Below are 26,648 nucleotides of genomic sequence, written 5' to 3' on the forward strand. Positions count from 1 at the left end.
CATATAATTACGAAATCGACTCTTTATAATATTTATATAATATTTATAGCTAAAGAAGTTTCTTTAACTATTGTTGTTGTTATTAGCAAACCTAAAACTAATTTAAAAAAAATACTAATTAAAAAATAATATTCTTTCGAATCTCGACAACAATATTTTTTTATTTTAGAAATTAAACCATTTGATTTTAGATAACGTTTTTTTTGTTTTATTTTCAATTTATTCTTTTTTGGTCTTTTTTCAATAATTGATAGATAAACATACCAAAAATTTAAAATCATTTTTAAATATTCAAATAATTTAAATATTAATTTTTTATTAATATTAAGCGAACTAAATACATTTTTCATGAATAAATTTTTTATTTTTTATAATAAAAAATATTTAATAGAGTCAAATTTTGGCTCTTCAATTCATTACATTTATTTAATTTTTTTAATTTGTTAAGCACCGAATTAACAAATAAAAAATAATTTTATTTTAATATTATCTGTAGTGTATCAACTTTTAACGATAATAGATTTATCTATTAAAATTGAATTGATATACTTCGAATTGGTATTTTTATATATTCATTATTGATTAATATTTATGTTTTGAATTTTTTTTTCCATTCTTATACACTAAAAAGAGTGTGAACTAAAAAAAAAAAGAATTTAGTGGGGTCAAATTTATTTTTTGAATGGGAGTAAATATATTTTTTTATATATTCTATATGAAACTTTATAAAAATTCAATGGGACACTTATCCCCACATGCTTAAATATAAATCCGTCTCTCGTAATAATGATGGTAATGATAATGATGATGATGAACAGATTATAATACCGGTGGTTAGTGGATAAAAGATGGTATTTTATTAAAAATAAAATTGTCTTAAATTAATATTTTAAAATAATTTTTTATTTTGAGGACAAAATTAATAAAAAAATTTAAAAATAATTTTAATTTTGATCCCAAACTTAATTTAAAGATAAAAAAATTACTTAACTCTTTAATTACACTTGCATATAAATTAGTTAGTTAAGTGATAAATGATGATGTTAACAACGTTAAAATAAGTATTAGGCCATGTTAGTAGATAGCTACACTCCAAAGTGATGTTTGTTAAGGGATACTTTGGAAAATTAGTACTATTTAGTATTTATCAACCATTTGTCGCTTTTTGCGTGCATTGCATGTTCGGGTGCGCCACCACAAACACAAGGCCCTACCAACATAGGATATATAATTATTTCTCGTCAAAAAATTTGTATGATACTATTTTTTAGTGATAGAAAAAATTAACATAAATTGTTATATGACTTATATTTTAAGTTGATATTTTTTCAAATAATTTTTTTTAATATACTTGATTTTTACGTAGATATTTTTTTATTTGTTTTATATTTTTTTTGAAATTTATTAAAAATTAAATTTTAAACTTTTTTAGATATAAAATTTTAATATTATATTATAATATTATTTTTTTAAAACATTTAAATTAATAAAAAAATATAAATAATTATATCTCTAATAAATAAAAATTAATGGATAGAAGAAAACACATACCGTGTCTAGATACTTTTTAATTTGCATGGTAGAGGTAAGGTGATGTAAGTCAATAACTTCACGTAAAGGTAAAGCATCAAAATTTTATGCCGCCATCATTTGCTCCTAGTTTGATTTTGAATTACTAATGTAATTTAGTCACAAAAAAAGTAATTAAGTTGTTACAAAAGAATTAATCACATTTTAACAACAATATTTATGGTAAATTTAATTTGAAAAAGTATAGGTAGATAATGAAAATATTAAATAGAGTGAATAGATATATTAGATGTTTATTTCACTAGATGTACGAAGAGAATGCTTCTATAAAGACGTGTAAAATGTCTTTTTATAAAGACGCTTATGTGCTGCATTATTATTAAACGTATTCATGAACCGGTTATTTTTAAATTTTTTAATAAATTAGAATAAAATCAATTTTTTTATAATAATAACAATAAACCTGATTTTTTTTAGGAATCTAATTGTATTTTTAAATTTTTAGGAATTTAAATGTCTATAAAACAAAAAGTTAGAGATATATTTATCTTTTTATCAAAAAATTTAAAGATATTCGATTTAGATTATGTAATTCGATCGGATCAAACTGAAATTAATAATTATAATGCAGACAATTAGATTTATTATTATTACTATAATAAATCAATTTTATTCTGATTTATTAAAAAATAAATTATTAACTGATTTAATAAAAATTTTCAATAATAATATGACATATATAAACATCTAAAAAAAAAGACATTTTTAGTATAGAGAGTACCAGTTGTGTAATGATTACTTGATTAGTCATTGCTCGTAGTGGATACAATTTGAAAAAAAATGTTTAGATAAAAGAAAACCAGAAACAATCAATATAAAGAAAATAACTAATAGCGGGTGTGTGATATATATATATATATATATATATATATATATATATATATATATATATATATAATCAAATATATTAAATTATTCGATAACTTTTTATTAGTATCTTTATATAAATAATCGCCATAAATTAAAGATTGCCTAATTGATGTGAATGATGTGAAGCCAACAAAGATATGTGTGTTGGTAACTATTAATGTGTTTTTGGAAAAGAATTAAAAAAAGTAGAAAGTGCACTATATTTTTTAAGAAGTCACCCATTATTAGAGATGACGAACAAATTAACAGGTTTTGAATTTTATTTTTCTTTACAAACTTACCAAAAAAATTGATTAACTTGATTAACATACCCCCTTTTGAATATGAATCACCATTGCTATGGAATATAATAAATAAAGAATTAAAATGCGTGCAACACTCCATGCTTAATAAAAAATAGGGAAAAACCAAGTTGGATTGGTCTAGTGGTTAGCTCACTAGTCCGCTTAAGTAAGTGTCGGGGGTTCGAATCCCGTCTTGTGCATGCAGCAACCCATTGGCCAGCGGCAAACCCTTAAATGGAACTCAGTACCGCGACGGATTAGTTCTTGACCTGCCGGGTTGGGGGATACCGTGGGAAACCAAAAAAAAATAAAAAATAGGGAAAGTACGAGAAATTAATAGAATATTTTCGTACAATGTGTACAATAGAGATTTAGGGAGTATTAGAAATATAGTTATTAGTGTTATCTTATTTTATTAGCTGAAACTTTTGGGATGAGTGGTATCATGACATGGTATTAGAGCACTAGATCTAAAAGGTCAAGAGTTCGATCTTTGGTGAATCCCAAAATCAGTTTAAACTTTTGGAAAGATGTTTATTATCCTTAGTACTCGGATAGTTATTCTAAATAGTATGGGAGATGTTCATTTTGTAACTCAATAGCTCATTATACACATTGTACAAATATAAAAAATAAAATAGAAATGACACTATTATAAAATGTCTTTCATTCAAAAAATTTGAATTCAATATCATTAAGAGGCTATTAATCCTCTTAATTCATATCACATTTATCATCACTATACATAAATTGAATAAATAAATTATATTAATAATTACATTACAAAAATATTTAAAAGATAATAAAAAATTAGTTAAAAACATGCCAAAATGATCTTATTTTACATTTCTTAATTATTATTAGGATTTAATTGAATAATATTAAATATTAAGTTATATATATTTAATATTATTAAGTTATAAATATTAGGTTTAATATTATTAAGTTATAAACAAATTTGGTACAAAGATTCGATTAAAAAAAAAGTACAAGAATTTATTAAAAATTTTGTAAAACTATAAAGATCAATAGAGTAATTAAACCTAAATATTATATATATAAACTTATAAATATTAAGTTAAAAAAATAATTTGTTGTTATTATCTTTTGAATATTACTGTTAAATTAATATATACCTATTAATTTTCTGAGCTAAGAAAAAATGTGTGTGGCCAAAACAAAAAAGAAAAGGAAAAGGAAAAAGGAGCAGAGGCATTTAGAAACTATAAAAGGTGAAGACAAATGCAACCACAGAACACAATATCCCCACTGCTTGGTTTCATTGCTTTTTTCCATTTTTCAAACCATTATTATGTGATATATATGGCAAGATCATCAATAATTTCATATATATACAGAGAATGGTCCTTTACGTGTTACTAATGATTTCTGCAACATTTTTGTTTTTGCCCGAGAATGATTTCTGAACCACACAACTAACTCAGCTAGGACGATTGATTTTTCTCATCCATTATTGATTTTATATTCTCTCTTTAAATTTCAGAAAACTAATGAAATTATATTACTATATAATATGTAATTAATAGTCTTTCTTAAAAATTTAATTATTAAGTAATCTGATAATTCATGTAGGATAAGTCATGTTTTGTTAAACTTGAAATTTAACTCTGTAGAATATGATTAATCATAAATATATAATTATATCGGTGTCAATTAGTGTACATACACAGTTCAACTGTATCATTTAATTTGTACTTTATGTTCGATTTGCCATCTATATATAAAGACAAAGTTTCTAATTATTAATTCAAATTATTGTTTTTGTTTTGATCGTAGTTGCAAATATTGTTCACTTATTTTTTATATAGATAATTGAACGTCTTTAAGTGGTGTGTGTGGTTCCAATAAACATCCAAGAGAGATAGAATGCAGTGGTGATGGTCGCCTGGGTTGGTGACAGGGATGGCAGTATTTTTGGAAGGAAATATGAATGAATTATTTTATTTTGTCTATTTTTTTCTCTCTGTCAATAAGAATAACAAAAAGAACAACAAGAAAAAACAAAAAAAAAATATATCACCCAAATATAGATGTTTAAAACGTCTTTTTTTTAAATATATTTTTGAGTAATTAAAATTTGACACATATAATCGATTGAACCGTATTATTTTTGTTAAAATTAGGCTAAATAAATTAATTTGACAAAAAAATAGTGAATCAAATCTTGAACTGGTCTAAATTAATATTATTTTTTTATAAAAAATGACTACAATACCCTTATTATAAAAATAACTAAAATACTCCTATTATATATATATATATATATTAATTTTGAAATTTTGAAATTATAGCCTTTTACTCTTCTGTCATCATAAGGTTAAAATTTAGAATTTTTAAAATTAATGTATATATAATAAGAGTATTTTAGTCATTTTCTATAATAAGAGTATTATAGTCATTTTTTATAAAAAATAATATTAATTTAGACCAACTTAAAATTTAATTCACCATTTTTTTTATCAAATTAATTTGTCTAGCATAATTTTAATAAAAATATCACAGTTTAATCGATTATATGTATTAAATTTTAATTATTAAAAAATATCTTTAAAAAAATGCTTTAAATGAGTGGCTCTCAAAAAAAAATTTAAAAGAAGAGAGAAAAAAGAAAAAAAAATGCACGTTATAGATAAAAAATATATATACTTTTTTTTAAAAAAAAATTCTTTTGACATCTAATTGAAAATTTATAAAAAAAAAAGAATGACGATATTCATTTCTTGGTATATAAAATAAGATTTTCTTATCATCAATCATCATTATCAAAACAAGCATAACCATTAAATTTAAGTTTAATTAACTTCCACTTCAATAATTACTTTTGAAATTTTTAAAATCAAATATGGATAAAAAGTATAATTAATGAATAATTTTTATCAGTATATATATATATATCATATGGACAAGTTATAAAATTGTTTAATTTCGTTTTCATATAATGATGCATGGACTAGTTCGTTGGTGGTTGTTGACAACTAGAACTGAATATAGGAGTCGTTTTCATCCATTAACTTGAAAATTAAACACGTCAACTTCTTCCAGCAATCTTCCTGCGTTCAGTTTTCTGAGTGTACTATATATATACATTCACATTGATGGATAGATGATATTGTCAGTGTATTTACGAGTTTATTTTGTTTCCATTGAATGAGGAAAGAGATGCATATATTACGCGGGTTGTTGAAAATTGTTGTCACTTGCATTGCTTAACATATTTACATATACTACGTACTTTATTTTGGACTAATTAATAATGTCTTTCATAAATCTATTTCTGGCCAATCTTCATTTACTATATATTTTGATTATTTTAAATATTTTGCTAAATGCTAATTTGCTACGGTACGTACGTAAGTGACTTGTCAATTATTATTGAATGAACCTAATATTTCAATAATTCAATTGCTAACAACAGAATGACGTATTTCAATAATTTAAAAGTTATTAGATAATTTTATTTGTTGAATGTAAAAGTTTAACATATTTTTATTTCTATTTTATAATAAGTAAAATTTATATTTTAGTATCCTACAAAAGTTGTTGAAAAGGAATTATTCATATAAAAAATGGGTGGTAGCTACCTCGTCTTGACTTTATACTTATTCTTCAGTCCCTTTATTAAAATATAATCCTATCTAGTACTTTTCATAATTTAATCCGTTATATTTCTTGCAACTAGGTGTTAATACCCTCATCATCGTTGACCTGTATGTCAAGGAAATTAAATACTACTACTTATGATTTATGGCTATGAAATTCATAATTAATATACAATATTTACAGTTTTCTTTTCTTTATTACTTTAATAATAATGTAGTTGGAAAATTCTGAGCTGGTCAATATAGTAGTAGACTAGTGGTATATCAATTAGCCGAATGCTGCACTTTATTATTATTATTATTATTATTATTATTATTATTATTATTATTATTATTGGACATTTATTAATTTATTTTTTGTTTCTGAAGATTTTTTTTAGGAGACTACTTTAATAAAGACACTAAAAATATAATTTTTTAAAAATATTTATATGTGTTATGTTATTATTGGATATCTTTATTAAACCGGTTAATAATTTATTTTTAATAAATCAGAACAAAATCGATTTATTATAGCAACAATGATAAATTTAATTGTCTGCATTATAATTATTAGACCCGATTTGATCTGATCGAATTACACAATCTAAATCGAATATTTTTAAATTTTTTGATAAAAAAACAAATATATCTCTAACTTTTTTGTTTTGCAGACATTTGAATCCTAAAAATTTAAAAATACAATTAAATTCTTAAAAAAAATTGAATTTATTGTTATTATTATAAAAAAATTGGTTTTATTCTAATTTATTAAAAATTTTAAAAATAACTAGTTTATTAATACGTTCAATAATAATGCAGTACGTAAACGTATTTACAAAAAGACGTAAATTAAAGGCGTGTGGGGTACAAACTTAATTCCTCTTAAGTAAAACGGAAGAAATTACTATCTAGTAAATATATTCCTTAATATATGTACTTTTTGCCCTAATAACATCAATTGCTTTTACATAAATTTATAAAATTTGAACGAGCTTTATTAAGTGATGACTTGAGAGGATATAAGAAACCTACGAATTCTCATCTCTTTTGAGCCAAGTTGCATTTATTTATTTATTTTTCTGATTGTCGCCTCCTAGGTTTCACCTTGCATGCTTTTCCAACAAGCAATAGAAATATATGTAATATGGATTTTTTTTAATAGAAATATGAATTGATATTTTGTTAATCTTTCCACTATATATAAATATAATTGGATGAATATAATATAGGATAAAGAAACATATTTAAGTGACTTGCAATGTTTTTAATAAAAATTCGTGAACTCTGGTTGTGACATATATAAAGAGCAGACCTTGTGGTGGTTGGACCCGTTACGATTATCAGTATAGTTTTCCCTCTCTTAGGGGATAAATATGAATTTATTCAACAAAATATCAGAAGATACAAATTAAAATCATCAAATCAAGCAATTTGTTTTTTTTTTTTTTTTATGGGTCAGTTATGTCGTAGAGACTATAACACACACAAATCCGTTAAAAGCATAGATATTTTTTTTTCTTAACTATAATAATTAAGTAGTTAAGGAAAATAGGAATAAAATTAATTATGAATTTGTAATACCATATTTGATTTGAGTAATGTTAATTTAAAATTATTTTATTTAACTTAATATTTATTATATGTATTAACTTTATGAATATATGTAACTTACATAGTTATACATTTATTATATTTAATATTATAGATTTATTTTAGAATTAATTAACGAATACAAACAACATCATAGAAAAAAGTTATAACAACTTTTGGCCTCTAAACTTTCGCTCCGAATATTTTTGTTTGATTTATTAGGACTTAAATTTACACGTAATTTTTTTATATAAATTTTATGTTATCTTTAATAAATTGCCTTTTTATATAATAATTAATAAATGGGTAAAGTATATTTTTTGTTCTTAAAGTTTGGCAAAAATTTCAAAAATATTCCTAAGTTTTATTTTATTTAATTTTGTCCCAAAAGTTTTTGATTTGCATCAAATATACCCAGTGACGGATCCACGAGGGGACCTAAGGTGGCCATAGTCCCCCCCAAAATTTTTTTAAAAAAATAGTAAATAGTAATAATTAATAATATTAAATTTTTTTATATATAATATTAAAAAAAATATAAGTTACAAAATTTTATAAATTAAAATAACTAAAAACTGCACTATGTATTGAATATTTGAATTATTGTTGCTCTTGTTAACAAATAGCCCATTCTAATAATTAATAAAAATGGTTCTATTATACTAGCCCAAGCCCATACTATTAATTAAAGTAACCCTAGTACATTTTTCAAATATTTGTTTCAAACCATCAGAGGCATCAGCGCCACTTTTCTCTCTCTTTTAGTGGTTCCCAAACTTTTGGTCTTCTACTCTTCTCATTCTAATTTTCCTTCCATACTAAAACAAGACGTATGAAGAAAAACCATTGAAGAGAAGTGAACAGCAAAATATTAACCATTGAATGAACAACAAAGATTCAAAGAGGTATATTTCAATTTTTTTTAAGTTAATAACAATGTCAAGTATTATTTATATTATTTATTTAAAATAATTAATTTTTTTTTTATAATGGACAGTGTTCAAAGATTGAAGTGAGGACAAAACTCAATAGAATTATTTTTTGATGAGACTTGGAACAAAAAAAATAATCAGGTAAATCAATAACTTTATTTTTGGTTATTATATATTTGTGTTTCTAAAATTATTTGTTATTGCTCAATAAGTTTAATATTTTTTTTTAAGAAAATAATATATATGCAATTATTTTTGTTTTTTTTTTTGTTAGATAGTTCAAGTTAAGTTAAAAATATCAAAGATGAAAACAATTCACTCATTTTTCAAGAAAAAAGAGAGAATATATGATGAACAAAATTCAGCTTCAGATTCTTTGAGTAATGTTCAAAATATATGATGAAAGCGTCCGCAAATTTGGAATTATCCTATCAATCAACAAGATGAAATTCGTATAGCATACATAAAATTTGGACCATATCAATTTATTATGGATGAGTACCCTTCTTTCTGGTCTAGAAAGTCATCCTCGTCGTTTCAAAGCTCATTGGTTTAAGAGTTTTTCTTGGCTAGAATATTCGCCAGAAGTGGATGCTGCATTTTGTCTTCCATGCTATTTATTTTCTAGAAAATCGAGTCCATTCACATCAGGAGGATTTCGCAATTGGAAAAAAGTGAATAATGGAAAGGATTGTGCATTTTTATCTCATGTGGGTAAATCTCTTAATTCTCCTCATAATATTGCTGTTAAGTCTTGTAAAGATTTGCTTAATCAATTATGTCACATTGACAAAGTATTGGCTAAGTAAAGCTCACAACAAGTTTTAAGCAATAGATTGCGTCTTAAAGCCTCTTTTGATACTGTCAGATGGTTAACGTTTCAAGCTTGTGCTTTTAGGGGACATGACGAGAGTCATGAGTCTCAGAATCGAGGAAATTTTCTTGAAATGTTAAAATTATTAGCTTCTTACAATAAAGAAGCGGATGCAGTTGTTTTGGATAATGCTCCTCAAAATGCAATATACACATCACCTTCTATTCAAAAGGAAATTCTACATGTTTTTGCTAGAAAGGTGCAAAATGAAATTTGCAATGAGATTGGTAATGCAAAGTTTTGTTTGATTGTTGATGAAGCTAGAGATGAATCTAGAAGAGAACAAATGGCACTTGTTGTTAGATTTGTTGATAAGCATGGATTTGTCAAAGAAAGGCTAATAGATGTTGTTCATGTCAAAGATACTACTTCTGCAACTCTAAAACAAGAGATTTGTTCTGCATTATCTCATCACAATCTCAACATTCAAAATGTTCGAGGTCAAGGGTATGACGGAGCTAGTAATATGCGTGGAGAGTGGAAAGGGTTACAAGCTTTAATTATTCAAGAATGTCCTTATGCATATTATGTTCATTGCTTTGCTCATCAATTACAGCTAGCTCTTGTTGCTGCGGCTAAAGAAGTTGTTGATGTTCATGCTTTTTTCCAAAGTTTGAGTAATATTATCAATGTTGTGTGCTCTTCTTGCAAACGCAATGATGAATTACGATCTGCTTATGCAACTGAAATTTCCCATTTAGTTGCAACTAATCAAATTGAAACAGGAAGGGGAGCAAATCAAATTGGCACATTAAAAAGATCAGGAGATACCAGGTGGAGCTCTCACTTCAACTCAATTTGTAGCCTTTTACGTATGTTTGGAGCAACAACTTCAGTTCTGGAAGATTTGGCTACTAATGGATCTACATATTCTCAACGTGGTGATGCTACTTATGCTCTTAAATCTTTATTATCATTTGATTTTGTTTTCATTTTGCATATATTGAAAGAAATCATGGGAATCATTGATAAACTTTGTCAAGCATTGCAACAAAAATCTCAAGACATTTTGAATGCTATGCATCTGGTTTCTAGTACAAAGTCATTGATTCAACAGTTAAGAGATAATAGTTGGAGAGCACTTTTGGAAAAAGTTAGTTCTTTCTACAATGATCATGCTATTCAGATACCTGATATGGGTGCTTTTTTTAGTGACATAATTCGGTCTCGTCGTAAAAAGGATGTTGTCACTGTTGAACACCACTATCGTGTTGACATTTTTACTAGCGTGATAGATTTTCAATTGAAAGAGCTAAATAGTAGATTTAGTGAGCAAGCAACCGAGCTCCTCATATTGAGTACATCTTTAGATCCTAAAGATGCTTTCAAGTTATTCAGTGTTTGCAATATATGCAATATTGTAAAGAATTTCTATTCTTTAGATTTTTCTGAGCAAGAAAAGATTCAATTGGATTATGAGTTACAACATTATGAACTTGATGTGGTTAAAGCTCCAGATTTTCAGAATTTGTCTACTCTTGCTGAATTGTGTCAAAAATTGACAGAGACAGGAAAATCAAATATATATCCTTTAATTGATAGATTAATTCATCTTGTTTTGACTCTTCCTGTGACAACAGCAACAACTGAACGGGCCTTTTCAGTTATGAAGATTATTAAAACAAGGCTTCGAAACAAGATGGAAGATGAATTTTTAGCAGATTGTATGATTGTATATATTGAAAAGGAAATTGCTTCAAAATTCACTTCAGAGATGATAATTGATGATTTTAGTTCCATGAAGCATCGTCGAGCAAGTTTAAAAATATCAAAATCTTAAAGTATGTAGTTGAATATTGACTTTTATATAATATAATTACTTTTTTGATATATATGTTACAAATCATATTTTGTTAATTTTTTATTATATTTATATTTAATTGGCCCCCCTCTTATGAAATTTCTGGTTCCGCCACTGAATATACCTTCGATGGTTAAATTTTTAAAAAATTTAAGACCAATCTAACAATAATACATAAAAATTATGCTTGATTTATTTGTATTGAAAATTGTTCTTATGAAATTGTTGTTGAATTGATCTTGAAATTTTTGAAAACTTAACCGTCAGAAAGTATATTTGATACAAATTAAAATTTTTTTGAGATAAAATTAAAAATAAAATAAAATTTAAAAATATTTTTAAAATTTTTATCAAACAAGATATATTTTATCCTTAATAAATTTAAGGCTTAACACTTTAACTCATACTTAAATTAAGAGTAAATGTCCTTTTGATGTTTGACCATTTGTTTAAAATATAAAGTAATCTTATACAATTTAAAAATTTTTAATTAATTTTTAATTATTTAAATAATTAATTTAACAATTAATTAATTTAAATATTTTTGTAAATAATAACCGGTTAATATATTAAACACAGTTTAGATCCCTTACTTAAATAATAAAAAATTAAATAAAAAATTTTAAATAGTAAAAAATTATTTTATCCTTCAAATAAATGATAAAGAATCTAAAATGACATTTATTCTTTAAAATAACATTTCATTCGTAATATCTTCAGCAAAGAAACCTATAAAAATTAGGTATATATTGAGTAAAAAAAAATACTATTTATCATTTAAAATTTAATTTTTGGTCTGTCTTTAAATTTAATAATATATTATTTTAATTCTTTAATTAATTATATTTTTATTTTTAAAAATTTATTATTATTTAATTAATTTTAACATTCACTTTCACGGTACCAATTGTTTAAAAAATTAGAAAATTATTTATTTTTTATTTTCTCTCTCTTTTAATATACTACCATCACACCACATGTACAAGTATCTCTCAGAACTCTTTCTCTTTTAATACATCCAAAATGATAATAATATCCACTAATTAACTCTTTCTCTTTCAACACATCTAAAATGATAATAAGGTCCCGCTAATTATTTCATCAACACGTCCGAAACTCATATCCATATGATTTGTTTATAATTTCAAATTTATAAGATTATACATCCAAAATTATAAGATTACACAATTAAAATCACAATATTGCACACTAAATAATTGATAGGCAGCAAAAATCACCAATAAAAATGAACAAATACTCAACACTCGCAAGAACAATAATACTCTCATATCCAATTTATGAAAAATTAAAAATGACACGACAAAAACACAAACACATCAAATATTAACATGAATAACATGAACACATCCAAAATTAGATCATTACACATCCAAACTACACTAATATTCTAAACCCGAACTCAACGGAATAGTAAAAATTAGGGTTTAGCACATCCGAATTACATTTATATTACAAAACTTTTCCATCGTACATAGTTGTGCAAGCAGAATTATCTCAGATAAAAAAGATCGCGACGGTGGAGGAGACCCAGGACGGAGGGATGCACGCATGGACGGAGGAGGGTCAAGAAGGAGCTGCGGGTCACTGATGGAGCTGCATCGCCGATGGAGTTGCGCATCATGGATGGAGAAGTTCTTCGCGGAGGGAGGAGGAGCTTGTCGCGGGGGAAGACGAACGCGGCGAGGAGGAGAGGCACTACAGCTCTGAGTGTTTAGTTTTTATAGAGCAAATGTTTTCTTTGATTATTGCAGAAGAGAGGTAACTAATTAAAATATGTGTTTAAAAAAATATTGATAGTTTTATTTAGGATGTGTTAATATTAAAAAGATTTAAATTTAAAATTTAAAATTTAAAATTTTTATTTGGTTATTCTGTTTTTTAGATTTATTTTTAAATTAAAAAAAGACAATAAATCTATTTAAATCTGTTAATTTTAATTTTTTAATTAATATTAAAAAAATATTAAATAAAAAATAATATTTAAATAATAACTAGTTATACTAATTTAGTAATGTATCTCGCCTTGATTATAGGTATACTAATTACAGTGAAATTAAATACACTTTTCTTCCAAGTAAACTCTCACGATAGTCACATAAAATCTTCAAGAACATTCAGAGTATATGCATATTTGCATCTAATCTGTTAATTAAGTAGAGAAATCACATACATTACTAATTATCTTGCTATATACATATTCTAACATTTTAAGTATATATATTCTAATATGACTATATTATAATGGCTTACGGTTATATAAATATCGTTAAAATTAAAATCTCACTTTTTTATATTTTAATAATACTTATTTTAAGAAACACTTTTTAAAAAAATCATAATCACCATAATCCTACTAAAATGTCTCATATATATACATTCATTTATCAATAATGTAATTTATATTCCTAATTATTTATAGACCTCAATATCGATTTCCATATGCAAACTCCAAAATAATATGTAGATAATTATTTAAAAAATGGATTAAATGAAAATTAATCATACATTACAATAAAGTTTTAAAATAACGACCGATTTTAGCGACTAATAAAAACGGTTACTATTAACAATTGATTTTGCAACCAATCAAATTTTTTTAGAATTTAAAAAAAAAATCGGTTGCTAAATCGGTCGCTAAATTTCAATTAGCGACCGATTTAGTGACCACTCGTTCTTGATTGCTAAATTAGTCGCTAAAATAAAAATTAGTGACCGATTTAGCTACCAATGATAAAGTTAATCTAGTCGGTTGCTAAAATCAGTCGCTATTTTTTAAACTTAGTAACCGAATTAGCAACCAAAACAAAAAACAAGCTTTTAGGGTATGTTGGTGGCTAAATCGGTCACTATTTTTAAGTTAGCAATTGATTTTGCAACCAATATAAAAACAAGCTTAATGGTGGTTAGTCGCTAAATCGGTCGCTAAGAAATTTGTTGCTAAATCGGTTGCTAAGTGTTAAGATAGCTACCGATTTAGCAACCAACTATAAAATGTTGATTTTAAAGTATTCGGTCGCTAAATTGGTTGTTATTTAATAATTTAGCGACCGAATTAGCAACCGACTTAAAAATATGTTTATAAAATAGTTGGTGGCTAATTCGATTGCTAAGATAGCGGTCACTAAATCGGTTGCTAATGGTTAATATAGCGACCGATTTTAGCGACCAACTATAAAATCTTAGCATTAGAGCAGTCGATCACTAAATCGGTCACTATTAGCGACCGAATTTGCGACCAACTAAAATATAAAAATTACAAATTAATTAGTTGCTAAATCAGTCACTGTTTTAAATAATAAGAATAAACTAAATTTCAAAAAAAAATCAATCGCCAAATTGGTGGCTATTCCGATAATTTATTATAGTGATAAACATCAAATTGGAACTGATGGAAAAAGAAAAAAAAAAGAGCAATTTCTTATTAAAGTTACCTATATTAAATTTAATTTATTGACAAAATAATAATTATGACATTGTTTTACTCATTTGTTTAATTAAATAATGATCATTGATTTTTTTTTTATATTTTAACAGGTGTATATAAATTCATCAAATTAACCATAAAAACAAGAAAAAAAACAAATGACCTACAAATTAATCTGAGGATACTTTTAGTTGCGAAATTTGTTATTGAAATTATTTGCAAATTTTGCTATTGATTAATTTGCGAACTTTCCTACAAAAATTATCTGCAATTTTTGTTGCCAATTTTGTGACGTGTGGGATTTGGTGCAAAAATTACCTACGAGTTTTGTTGTGAATGTGAAATTTGATGCAAGATTTTGTTGCACCTTAGCTTTTATTACTTGCGAAATTTGTTGCAAAGATTACTTTCAATTTTATTGTGCATTAATTACCAGCAAATTAAAATCTATTGCAAAAATTATGTGTGATTTCTTCGTTGCTAATTTTATTATTTACAGAATTTGCTGTAAATTAATTATCTAGAGTAAATAGTCAAAATCGTCCTTGAAAGATACCTCGATCTCCATTTTATTTGGTCATCAAAAAATAAAGTTAATCGAAATCATTCCCGAAAGATATACGATTGGTCACGTTAGTCCTTCCGTCAGTTTGATGATGACGTGGAATGCTAATGCCACGTGTCACAAGATGATTGGTTGACATGGCAAATCAGTGACACCTGGCATGCCACGTGTCAGGTCAGTGACACGTGGCCTACCACGTGTCAGGTCAGTGACACGTGGCCTACCACGTGTCAGATCAGTGACACGTGGTATGTCACGTGGCACTTGACATGTAAAAAAATTATTTATAATCAAAATAGTCTTTGAAAGTTCAGACGTAAGTCATTTTTATCCCTAAAATTTTAAAAATTAATCAAATTAGTCGTTATATAAAATTTTTTTATTTTTTTGATAATATTAAATTTAAAATATTTTTTGATACTACTAATTTTAATAGAAATGTAATTGACAATCATAAAATTAGTAATTGTATCTTTTCTTCTTAAAAATTTTTTCAATCAAAATATCTCTCTCCTTTAATTTTTGTCAAAATCTCTCTTATTCTTTTCTATTCTAAAACTTTTTTCTTACATTATTACATTTTGATGGAATATATATATACTCAAAATTGAAATGTAGGTATTTGTTAACCTAAACAAAGTTATATGCTCAAAATCAAAATTTATGTATGTTAACTTAAATGAAAGTAATACCGTAATGAAAAAAAAAGATGTATAAATTTTTATTAACTTTGTTTAGGTTAACATACATAAATTTTGATTCTGAGCATATAATTTTGTTTAGGTTAATAAATACATACATTTCAATTTTGAGTATATATATCTTCCAGCAAAATGTAATAATGTAAGAAAAATATTTTAGAATAGAAAAGAATAAGAGAGATTTTGACAAGAATTAAAGGAGAGAGATAATTTTATTGAAAAAATTTTTAAGAAGAAAAGATACAATTACTAATTTTTTGATTGTCAATTACATTTTTATTAAAATTAGTAGTATCAAAAAATATTTTAAATTTAATATTATCAAGAAAAATTATATAAGGACTAATTTGATTAATTTTTAAAATTTTAGGGATGAAAATAACTTACGTCTGAACAGTTAAGGACTATTTTGATTATAAATAACTTTTTTACATGTCAAGTGCCACGTGGCATGCCACGTGTCACCGATCTGACACATGGCATGTCAGGTGTTACTGGCCTGACACGTCAACCAATCATCTTATGACATGTGGCATTAGCCCTCCACGTCATCATATGCCACGTGACACTTAACGTGACACGTCATCATCCAACTGACAGAAGGACTAACGTGACCAATCGTGTATCTTTCGAGGACGATTTCGATTAATTTTATCTTTCGAGGACCAAAATGGAGATCGAAATATCTTTTGGGGACGATTTTACCTATTTATTTGTTGTGAATTTTGTTACTTGCGAAATTTGCTGCAAAAATTAGTTGCGAAAATATTATTTGTGGAATTTGTTGTCACCTGTATTGGAGTTTGCCGCAAATTTGTTACATGCAAAAAAAAAATCACACATAAATTTGCTACAAAATTCGACAAATATTATATATATTTTTTCACGAAATTATTTACAAAGTTTACAGTTTTTCATGACTAACTTTCCAAGTTACTTGTGAATCTTAAAATAGGAGCCACTTAGATAAAAGCGCTTAAAATGTTTTTTTTAAAGATGTTTTTAAGTAATTAAAATTTAATACATATAATTGATTAAACTATGTTATTTTTATCAAAATTAAATCAAATAAATTGATTTTGCCAAAAAATCGATAAACTATACCTTAATCCGGTCTAAATTAATATTTTTTTATAAAAAATAATTATAATATTTCTATTATAAAAAATAACTAATATATATATATTAAGAATCTTAAATTTTAACCCTTTTTTTTGTCGTGATTAGAATTTAAGATTTTTAAAATAAAAAAATATATAATAAAAATATTTTATTCATTTTTTATAATAAAGTTATTGTAATCATTTTCTATAAAAAAATATTAATTTAAATCGGTTCAAGATTTGGTTTATTGATTTTTTGATCAAATTAATTTGTCTGATCTAATTTTGACAAAAATAATATAATTTAATCAATTATATGTATTAAATTTTTGTTAATATAACAAACATCTTTAAAAAAAGACGTTTTAAGCATCTTTATCAGTGTCTCCCCCTTAAAATTTATGACAACAGCTATCCAAGAACTTTAAAAGTAACAAAAAATAAAATTACTTACGAATTATGACTAAAATTTGCGGTAAAATATGTAATTAATATGCTATTTTATAGTAGTAAAAAAAAAAGGAAAGTGAAAAGCAATTAAAGCATTAGTCAAGCTAAGAGAAAAAAGCAATCAAACCTACAATGACTAAACATTAATTTTCCAATTTTCCATGGAAAAATTCGTCCACCTTCTAGATTTTGGAAATTACAAACAATTTTCTCAGCCTGGAATTAACCACTACACATTTTCCTGTCCACTACAAATTTGCATATAACTTTATTCAAATTCTTTACTTTTCTATATTGTCTTGCTATTGTGCCATCGCCATAAGCAGAACAAGACAACGACTTAGGAGAATTTCCCGGCATATTAAGAAAAGTTTTATGCCTTCTGAATAATAATAGTCCATAATATTTGTTGGAAATTCAGGAGTTGATAAAAAAAAGCTATTGAATTCAAAATTATTCAAAGGTTCACTAGTGCTAGCTTTCTTCATAACAATTTCCTCGAAAAATTGTGCGGCGAGTAGTATGCTTTGGAATTCAATTTATTCAACTTAATCTACAACTGGTTAGATAGAATAAATATTCAACAAGACTAGACCAAGACTCTAAATAATCTGGATTTGGTGTAGTTGTATGTTATAAAATTACGTATGGATTATTAGTCTTCACGAAAAACTAACAACTAATCACATGGCTGGGAGGATTATTCGATCTTTTTATCTTCCTAGTTCACATTTGCTTTGGATCGGATTGCTAACTTCAATAAAATTAAAATTGTTGTCCGGGCCCCATCAGTTTTCATACCGTATCTATCTATTTGTAAATAATTAGGTGAATTTTACCATATTTTTTTTAAAATAAAAAATAAATTATACAATAATTATTGATAAATTATTTTTTTATTAAAATTTTAAAATTTATGTTATTATTATTATTTTTTCAATTAACACTATATTTTTCTTAAAATTTAATAATAGTGTCATATTTTTTTAAAAAAAAAAAAATTGGGTACGTTCTATCTTAGCTACTTAACAATGTAGATATATTTTTTTTTGAAAAGAAAAGGAAAAAAGAAAAATGGGTAGTAAGCTCTATGTTAGATTCTTAACAATGTAGAAAGAGAGATGCTGAAATAATAATTAAAAAAAGACGTGTAGATGGTAATTTCGAATTTTGGCTTTATATTCATGGCTAATTCTATGATGTCTATGAGTTTGTACTTAAATTTTACTTAACTTATTTTTTGTAGTAAATTTTAATTTTTGAAAAATTATTTATTGTTATATTTTTTAAATTAAATATTATTTTTTAATCTTTTTTAGTAAATAGACACCACTTTTTAGACACCATAAAATTCACCTATATTCATATACATTGTGGAAGACATGTTTGTCCCGTATAATATCCTAAACTAAATTTGTTCTAATAATTTCCAACGTATTGGAAAAAAAAAATCAAGATTGTCATATATATAAGAAAAATAAAATAAATGATTTGTTATTTGAAAGATAGTATTTTAGTTAACAATAAAAAATGAAGATAACAACATATATGTGACTTGAACAGTCCTAGAAATTACTCTATTGGATGCATGACTCACGATGTTAACCAAATCTTCTTATACTTATCTATTTAAATGCAATAACAACGACACTCGACAGTGAGGTTTTTCTTGTTTTTTTTTTTTTTTCTTTTCTTCCGAAAGTAATGTAGAAGTTAGCGCAAATTATTTTTGTTGCCTTGGATCGGACTCTTGAGTTAATGAAAAGAGTAGAATTATTATTAGCTAAAATAATTAATGTATCTAATTTTTTAAAAATAAATTTATGGATTTTACTATCCTATATCCTAAGAAAATAGATTATGCACACCATAAAAAAATGTTTTAATGTTATTTTAATGATATTTATTGCAAATAACATTAAAAAATAATTTTTTATGGTATATATAACTTATGCCCTTAGACACATGATAACAAAATCCAATAATTATTTATGACCGAACTTAATTAATTTAAAAAATGAATTATTAATTCCAGAACAGAATGGCATACCTCCTTTTCCAAGTTCCAATGGCATTTAATTTTGTGTTGATGATAAACCATTTATTGAACCAGTTCAGAATTTAGGCATGTTTATGGCAAGTTCATAAAAAAAAAAAATTAAAACAAACAAAAATCTACTTTCCTTCTTCACGGAAATGGATTCTCTCCATTTTTTTAACATTTAAGAGAATAAAGTGTGATCTCTCACTTTTAATTTTATAAATGGGACCAAAATTAAATAGGAGAGAGAGCAACGAAGGGTGAGAGTCTTGACTCGGTAAAAAGTATTGACCCTTCACCACCATTTTCACGCAAGGTCTGCTAGAAGCACTGGCCTTTCACCATCATTTTTACGCAATGTTCCAAACCACACCATTTTCACGTAATGATTCAACTGATGAAAATATTGATCCTGCACTACTATTTTCAGACAATATTGTATCAGAACAACTTACTGCATATATTCCTTCTAAGTATTTTTTTTTATTATTTTATTACTCTATTTTTTATTATTAAATTTGTATTTAACTGTGGTATTTTAATTTTATTTTTTTTATATATAATTTTATAACTTGTTATTATTTTCATAGTTAATTATAGCAGGTTCTTGACCTCAATAAAAGAGAAGAGAATTCTAATAGGAGTAAAAAAAAAATAAAAACAGCAACAAAATATATATTAACACACATTTTATATTTATTTTTTATTTTTACCTACCATATCATACACAATATTAGTGATTAGGTTATGTAAAATCAATATTCAATATTAGAAAGTATTTGTTATCATCGTTATTTTAATAATCATTCTCTTTTGTAAAAAAATTTATTTTTTGAGTTATTTATCCACATGTTACAACTTTAAAATAAGTACTTTTATAACTAAAAATTCAAATACAAAATAATTTATTTATAAACTGTTATTAATAAAAATTTTTATATTTTAAACTCTTTTTTCAAAAAAAAATTATTTAAATTATTTATCTAAACTGAGCCTGAAACAGACAAGGCTATTTGCACTTAATGCCTATTCTAATAGTTAATAGTCGACCTTCTTTGAATAAATTCAGAAAAAAAGATTTTATTAATAATAGTTTTAAGTCATTCTTTAAGGTTATTATTAGTAAAAAATGTTAAACTTTTTAATAAATCGAAAATGTTTGGTAACTAAAGAAAATTAATAAAAAATAGTCATAACTTGTCTTATTTAGCATTTATTAATTGTTGCGACAATTAATAAATGCTAAATAAAGCAAGTTCTGACTGTATTTTTTATCAATCTAGTATTATTCTAAATCGAAAATACTAAAAACTTTAACTATTTAAATTTTTTATATGATTACTACTAACATGGGCCATTAAACCTAAAATATATTTTAGCATTATATATATAGACTGACTAGACTATTTAAGTATTGTTAATAATAATTAAAATACAAAGAACATATATTAAATGAATATAATTTCAGAAGCATTTTTATTATTAAAAAAGGTTGGTGACAGAAAAAATGATTCTAAATTAACTTAATCTGAATTTTTTTAAAATAATATTAATAAAGTATAATTTGTATATTTTTATTTAATTATATATATTGCTATTTAAAGAGTTAATTCCTTACGCAATATGGTTGCCCCATGACAAATAATACACGGGATTTTTATTTTTAAAGTTTATCTCCTTGAAAAATAATAAAATATAGAATCATTTTTATGTGAAAATGGGCCGATGCTTCAATATTATTATATCACAAGACATGAACATGAATTGTAGTTGAAGGAATAAGGGCACCATGCTTCATTTTTGTTTTAGAAGTCTGTCTTAATGTATTTCTTAACCTTTCAAATAGCTTAACCAACAACGAGTAATCTCTTGGTCCAAATTTAAATGATAAAAAGACTAGACTAGACTAGAATAAAGATTGATTGCCCTAAACTTAGAAAAATGGTAGTCAAATGGTGATGAATGTGTTCAAAGAGGCATAGAGTGATAATAGTTAGTAGCAGCAGCATCAAAGCAACTTCCGTAGACGTTAATTCTAAATAGTTTTGAATGAAGACTAAGCTATGCTTCAGTGCATCTTCTTAGTTCTTACTTACTAACCCAAATGGGCCCCACAGCCCCCAAATAACGTGGTCTTTAACAAACACGTCCCCACCAATATCATATTCCACTTCCCCCCTCCCCCTATTTATAAAGCTTGAATCTCCCTCCAATTGCAAACAGAACATAACATAACAGAACAAAACAGAACACAACACACTTCTCCTCTTCTTCTTCGTTCTGTTATCCAATTAGCTAAAAATATAATGGATACTCTTCCAAAATGCGAAGCAAACTTCACCGCACTGACCCCTCTAACTTTCTTGACGAGGGCAGCTGCATGCTATGCCAACAGACCCTCCATCATCCATGAAGGAACCCGTTTCACATGGTCACAAACCTACCACCGCTGCCGCCGCCTCGCTTCCTCCCTGCGTGCCCTCAATATCGCTAACAAGGACGTCGTAAGTCTCACAACTTGCATTGCTTGCTTCTAGATACATTCAATTTTCAATGTAATTCATATACTAATTGAGCATACATACAGGTGTCAGTGCTGGCACCTAACATCCCAGCAATGTACGAGATGCATTTCGCAGTTCCCATGGCGGGAGCAGTGCTCAACACCATCAACACTCGTCTTGACGCCAAGAACATAGCCGCCATTCTCAAGCACTCGGAAGCCAAAGTCTTCTTCGTGGACTACGAGCTTGTCCCCAAGGCGAGGGACGCCTTGAGATTGCTGGTAGGACAAACTGAACCAGCACAATACGCATGTCTTCCTCTAGTCATCGTCATAGACGACATAAACTCCCCCACGGGGATCCGCCTGGGCGAGCTTGAATACGAGCAAATGGTTCGCCAAGGCGATCCAAACTTTGTGGTGGATGAAATCCACGACGAATGGTCTCCAATCTCGCTGAATTACACATCGGGAACAACCTCAGAGCCGAAAGGAGTTGTGTACAGCCACAGGGGTGCGTATCTGAGCACCCTGAGTTTGATTCTCGGTTGGGAGATGGGTAGTGAGCCAGTTTACCTCTGGACTCTGCCTATGTTCCATTGCAATGGGTGGACCTTCACATGGGGAGTGGCAGCACGTGGGGGAACCAATGTTTGTCTTAGGAACACTGTGGCATCTGACATATACACAAACATTGTTCTCCACAACGTCACACACATGTGTTGCGCTCCAATTGTCTTTAACATCCTCCTCGAGGCCAAGCCCAGCGACCGCCTCCAGTTCAAGTCCAAGGTGGAGATATTAACCGGCGGCGCGCCCCCGCCGGCTTCCCTTCTTGAAAAAGTGGAGTCCCTTGGGTTCCATGTGACACATGCCTACGGCCTGACGGAGGCGACAGGGCCCGCTTTAGTGTGCGAGTGGCAGAAAAGATGGAACCAGCTTCCAGTACAACAGCAGGCGGAGCTAAAGGCAAGACAGGGCGTCAGCGTGGTCACGATGGCTGACGTGGACGTCAAGAATCTAGAAACAATGGAGAGCGTGGCGCGTGACGGGAAAAGAATGGGGGAGATTATGCTTAGGGGAAGTGGCATAATGATGGGATACTTCAAGGACCCTAAAGCAACCTCAAAAGCTTTCGAGAATGGTTGGTTCAGAACCGGAGATGTGGGTGTAATTCACCCTGATGGCTACTTGGAAATCAAGGATAGGTCAAAGGATGTGATTATCTCGGGAGGCGAGAATATAAGCAGTGTGGAAGTTGAGAAGGTTCTGTACGGACACCCGAGGGTGCTGGAGGCTGCGGTGGTGGCAATGCCGCACCCGAGGTGGGGTGAGAGCCCTTGTGCCTTTCTCTCACTCAAGAAGAATCCTTCTGGGAAAAAAGATCATGTCACTCAGGCTGAGGTAATTGCTTACTGTAGGAAGAATTTGCCGCATTTTATGGTTCCTAAGGTGGTTAAGTTCTTGGACGAGTTGCCCAAGACGGCCACCGGCAAGTTTCAGAAGGTTCAGTTGAGGGCCATGGCCAAACAGTTTGTGGTGCCGCCGGAGAATGACCAGCAGCAGAACAAGCCCAAGAAGTCAACGAGCCAGGTCAACAACAACAATAATAATAATAATAATAACATTGAGCAGGTTTTAGCTGTTTCTCGTCTTTGAATTTGGGAAATTTTAAGAGTTACTGTATGTATATACCGAGACATATTGGGCCATTTTGCATGTATTATCATGTTTTCTAAGAATTTCAGATGCTTTGTTTTTCTTAAGTTTCTCTCCAACTACCCGCATCCTGTTGTGTAGCAGAATGACAAATTAGAAATAACTTCTTTGCCATCTCTCTTCTATCCTTTTCTTTTGGTTGTAATTGGCGTAGATGTAATTTTATTTGACCATCTCTCTTCTATCCTCTTCTACCCAACATTACTCTTTAAGAAGAAGAAACACTGCTGGTGAGCAAGGTTGCCTTTGGCTCTGATATCAAAACAAGGCACGACAATAAGAATATAACAAAAAAAATAAAAATAAAGATACAAATATACTATTTTTGTGATTTATTTGGCAACTTGTTACATATAAGATAAAATAAATTATAAAATGTTAATTTATTCTATTTATTTCACGCAAAATTTAAGAGAAAAAATATAATGATAAAGAATATAATAATAAAAAATTAATAAAAATAATAAAAATAAAAATATATTATATATTTTATTAGTTTTATTATATTTTTTCTGTAAAATATATAAAATAATAATTTAATATATCAAAATATAATATCTATATTCATATCTCATTTGTTAAATATATTTTATATTTTTATACTTTTATCTTAATGTCTCAAATTTAAAAACAAACTCAATTTAAGGTTCAAAACAAGAAATGGCCCTTTAACATTATAAGAGCTAAGGAACATTGCTCTTGGGGAGTATATGTATCATTATTCTTACTTTCTAAAGTCTGCTTCTTATGTCGTATAATTTTATGAGCACTAAGTTTGTATTTATTTGTTGAGATTGAAATTGAGATTGAGTATCATATTTAGTATATTTTTGTGTAAATAATTAATGTAGGTATAGTTCGTTTTTCTGATATTTGAGCTCTTTTTTTTAGACAGAAAAAATGATACGTCGGTTTACTAAAAAAACAGTAGTAATGGACTACTCTAAAAATGGTAGTAGTAGACACCTATAAAAATACTTCAAGTCTCTAACATTTAAGTTAAACTCCAACACTTAAGTCAAAAATAGTATAATTTTTTTTTTAAATATGGAATGAAGCACGTACATGTGATTTAGTGAGTCACTCATATAAATTGAGTTGTTTTTTTATTTGACACGGTTATTCATATCTTTTGCTTGGTTTTTGGAGTCTTTTTGCAAATCTTCCGGTGGGCCTTAGTGATTCGGCTAGAAACGGATAAGTAATTAAAAATTAAAACTAAAATTTTAATTTTGAGATACAAAATTTTAAATTTTTTAATATCTTTAAAAAGTTATAATACATGGACTAAAATTTTTAGAGATGAAAACTAAAATTTTTATAATATTTTTATCTAAAAATACTTTCATTTAATTTTTTAAATTTTAAATCTATCCATTAATTTTTATATTTATCTTAAATTAAATATAATATTAAGACATAATTCAATCTAATATAATTTACACTAAATACAATATAAAAACTTAATTCAATTTTAATCTCTTAATTTTTATTTGTCAACGTCAATCTTTCTTTCAAAAAGGTGCCTGAATAAACAATTCATGCCATACGGGGGACCTTATACAGTCATACCTATATGCTGATCTCCTATCATTTTCAGAAACAAAATTATATATTTTTAGTTTTGCATCAAGTCATAGTTAAACTTTTTTTACCTATGTTTGTTGGTGAGATATTTTTTATGAGTGTACGATTAGTTTATGTTATAAGTCCATGTACTCTTTATTTGTAAATAATTCAGTAAAGGATTTATGTGGACCTGGTTTCTTATTACGATATTATAATATTTATTACTTTAAATGTACAGCATAACATAATTTTTCTTCTCTTTAGTAAAACTCCTTTTGATTGCTAATAAATTATAGTTTAAATGGTATACTTTTTTTATATTTATCTAAAAAGTTACAAGTTCTAATCTCTTTATTTTTGATAAAAAAAAAAAAAAGTCTTTTTGATGTCTAAATATTCAATAATGTTAAGAGCTGTACTTACATCATCAACTTTCGTATTACTTGTTGAAAACACAATTGATAAAGACTAAAGAGGTCTCAACTAGTAAATTAAATAAGAAATCACTATCAAAGGTGGAACACATCTTAATCCAAAAGTACAAAACAACCCATTTATATAAGTTGTAATGTATATATATAATTCTCATCATTTAATGGACCTTTCCACTTACTATACATTCGATATCTCAACAAAGACAATAATATAGTTATATTGTGCATAGTCTAAAGTGGTGATCATATTCTATGGCTTGATTGCATTTTTTAAGCTTTAGTTTCATTATATATATATACTTTGAATGTTATATAAATCCTACTTTGAGTCATTGTGTAAGATTTTGAATTTACAACAACATATATTTAAGATTCTCTGATGTAATTTAATTCACCCTTGTGGATATGGAGTGATTAGAGGAAATTGCACATTGCTTCTTAATTAAACTATAGAATATGTGTACCTTATTCCTTGACCTAGAAAATATCCAAATTAACCTCTAATATTTTAATATTGTACTTTTCATCATAATTATCTTTTTCACTTTTGAAATTATCCAAATAATGGAATGAAA

The 26,648-nt window shown here is 26.9% G+C and overlaps 1 protein-coding gene and 1 pseudogene across 1 annotated transcript; both read left to right on the top strand.

The window, feature by feature from the left end:
* The first annotated feature begins 786 nt into the window (after nucleotides 1-786).
* LOC148572561 (uncharacterized) lies at nucleotides 787-11,522 on the top strand (annotated as a pseudogene).
* Nucleotides 11,523-22,078: 10,556 nt separating this feature from the next.
* On the top strand, nucleotides 22,079-24,184 carry LOC107631407 (trans-cinnamate:CoA ligase, peroxisomal-like). Its single transcript, XM_016334839.3, has 2 exons — nucleotides 22,079-22,352; nucleotides 22,436-24,184. The coding sequence occupies exons 1-2, from the start codon at nucleotides 22,155-22,157 to the stop codon at nucleotides 24,008-24,010; spliced, it is 1,773 nt and encodes a 590-aa protein (XP_016190325.1). The 5' UTR covers nucleotides 22,079-22,154; the 3' UTR covers nucleotides 24,011-24,184.
* The last annotated feature ends 2,464 nt before the right edge of the window (nucleotides 24,185-26,648 follow it).

Source organism: Arachis ipaensis, chromosome B3 (genome assembly GCF_059453495.1).
Source record: "Arachis ipaensis isolate K30076 ecotype BB chromosome B3, ASM5945349v1, whole genome shotgun sequence".
Taxonomy (NCBI): Eukaryota; Viridiplantae; Streptophyta; class Magnoliopsida; order Fabales; family Fabaceae; genus Arachis; species Arachis ipaensis.